The sequence below is a fragment of the Galeopterus variegatus genome, unplaced genomic scaffold, assembly GCF_000696425.1.
Source record: "Galeopterus variegatus unplaced genomic scaffold, G_variegatus-3.0.2 Scaffold2126, whole genome shotgun sequence".
Taxonomy (NCBI): Eukaryota; Metazoa; Chordata; class Mammalia; order Dermoptera; family Cynocephalidae; genus Galeopterus; species Galeopterus variegatus.
In genome coordinates this window covers 61760-63961 of record NW_007728237.1, presented here as the reverse complement: position 1 = coordinate 63961, position 2202 = coordinate 61760, and the positions used below count along the sequence as shown (strand labels likewise).

General features: G+C 49.3%; 1 protein-coding gene across 2 annotated transcripts in view; it reads left to right on the top strand.

The window, feature by feature from the left end:
* HAUS8 (HAUS augmin-like complex, subunit 8) overlaps window positions 1-2202 on the top strand; it is a 24142-nt gene that overhangs the window by 19934 nt on the left and 2006 nt on the right. For both annotated transcript variants that reach the window (XM_008580536.1, XM_008580537.1), the window contains exon 10: window positions 1960-2101. In XM_008580536.1, coding sequence (XP_008578758.1) covers window positions 1960-2101 — 142 coding nt within the window. The remainder of the gene's footprint in view (window positions 1-1959; window positions 2102-2202) is intronic.

Below are 2202 nucleotides of genomic sequence, written 5' to 3'. Positions count from 1 at the left end.
TGCCGGACACGGAAAAAAAAAAAAAAAAAAAAAAAAAAAAAAAAAAAAAATTTAGCTTTGTCAGAGTATGCATGTATAGGAAAAACCATAGTGTACACAGGGTTAGATACTCTCTGTGGTTGTAGGTATTCTCTGGGGGTCATGGAACGCATCATAGATAAGGGGGTACTGCTGTACATACACCATGTCTTATTCTGCCTTTCTGCCTGTTTCATGAGCATTTCTCTGTTGGAAATGGTTATTGGAAAGGTGTGATGACTACATGATCCATTGTAGAGGTGCATGTCCTTTAGCCCTTCCTTATCAGGCGTTCATCAGTGTCTGGGACTCTGATGTTGCAATGGTTGCAGCCACCCGCACATCTCTAACTCTTGGGCTCCACTTCTCATATGTTCCTTAGGTTACCACAAGGAGTTGGACTGGGGCCTGTATGAGTGTCCTGTGGCTGCCTTAACAAATGTCCACAGACTGGGTGGCTTAAAACAACAGACGTAGGGCCGGCCCGGTGGCGCACTGCTGTAGTGCGCTGCTTGGGAAGCACGGTGGCGCTCCCGCCGAGGGTTCGGATCCCACATACAGACCGGCCGCTCACTGGCTGAGCGAGGGGCGGGAGCAACACCGAGGGTTGCGATCCCGTGGCCAGTCCTGGTCTGGTACGGGCGCGACACTGAGGGTTGCGATCCGTTGCCGGTCACGAAAAAAAAAAAAACCAACAGACGTATATTCCCTCATAGTTCAGGAGGCCAGAAGTCTGGTCAAGGTGTTGACAGGATCCGTTCCCTGCAGAGGCTCTAGGGAGAGTCTGTCCCCTGTCTCTCTCGTGGCTTCTGGTGTAGCCAGCAGTCCTTGGCCTTCTGTGTCCTGTGACTGCATCACTCCAGTCTCTGTGTCTGCACATGCCCTTCTCCCTGAGCATTTCTAATTTTCCCTCTTCTTTTAAGGACTACAGTTATTGGGTTAGGGCCCACCCTGTTGACCTCATCTTAACTCAGTCACATCCACAAAGACCCTATTTCCAGTTAAGGTCCCATTTGTAGGTATTGGAGATTATGACTGGAATGTATCTTTTTGGGAGGACACAATTCAGTCCACAACAGGAGGTAGAAGAGGCTGTTTGTTTGTAAGGGTCTTACAGGGTTCCCAAAATGTGATCAGAAGGAACAGTTGGTCTTGATGTGATGTGTGTCAGAGGGGAGAGAGGCCAGTCGTCTTAGTGCAGGTGGCATACGTAGCACAGTTGCAGGCATCCCTCTGCATGGGGTGCAGAGATGCTGGGAACAGGGAATATGGATGGGCTTTTTTTTTGAGTTGCTCATAGTCTGGCTGGGAGACGCTGGGCAAAGGCATGTCACAGCACAGCCTTGGTGGCATGTGTACTGGTTTCTGTTGAGGACACTAGTGGCATTCTAGGTCTGTTCCAGTGACCACCTGCAGTGGACATGCTTGTGATCATGGTGGCAGTGGACATGGTGACACAGCCTGCATGTAGGTTCACAGGGCACCCAGCTCGCTGTCCTCAGAGAGGAGCATGCTCTTCAGCCCTCCCTGAGATTCCCTACAGGCGCCATCCTGATTGAAATACCACTGGCTGGCACCAGTGTATATATATGGAATCAAGCCTTTTCCAGCGTGAAATAATATAGGCATGACATCGAACTTTGGAAAATGAGGCAAGTTTTAAGGAAAAAGTCAAAATTGTGGGTAATCTCGTCATTTCTCTTATATACCGGATATCTCATGGTTTCTGATATATACCAGATCTCAGGCCAAGGGACAAAGAAGGGACCAATGCACAAATGTCTTCCTTCTCTTATTTTTCTTGTCTTTGAGCTCCTCATGACTACAGCGTCACAGTGGAGCATTGCAAGGAAATGAAGAAAACCTAGTCAGCCTCTCGCCCCTGCGTCTGCTGCCTCAGGCACCTTGAAATCCATCGCTAACGACCCCTTTCCCCTCCAGATGCTCTGCAGTCTGAACTGACGATCACCAGCCATCTACTGGGAGAACTTGGCCTTGGCAGTTCAGAAGAAAATGCACAGGTGCTGGACTTAGTGAGAGAACTCAAGGATACAACCATGAAAAAAGATCTTGAGCTCCGAAGGTATTTCAAAAAAACATTTTAAGATGGTCTTAATAACACCAAGGTCAAAGTTCAGATCCCTGTACCAGCCAGCCCCCCCCCCCCCCCCCCCCCCCCCCCCC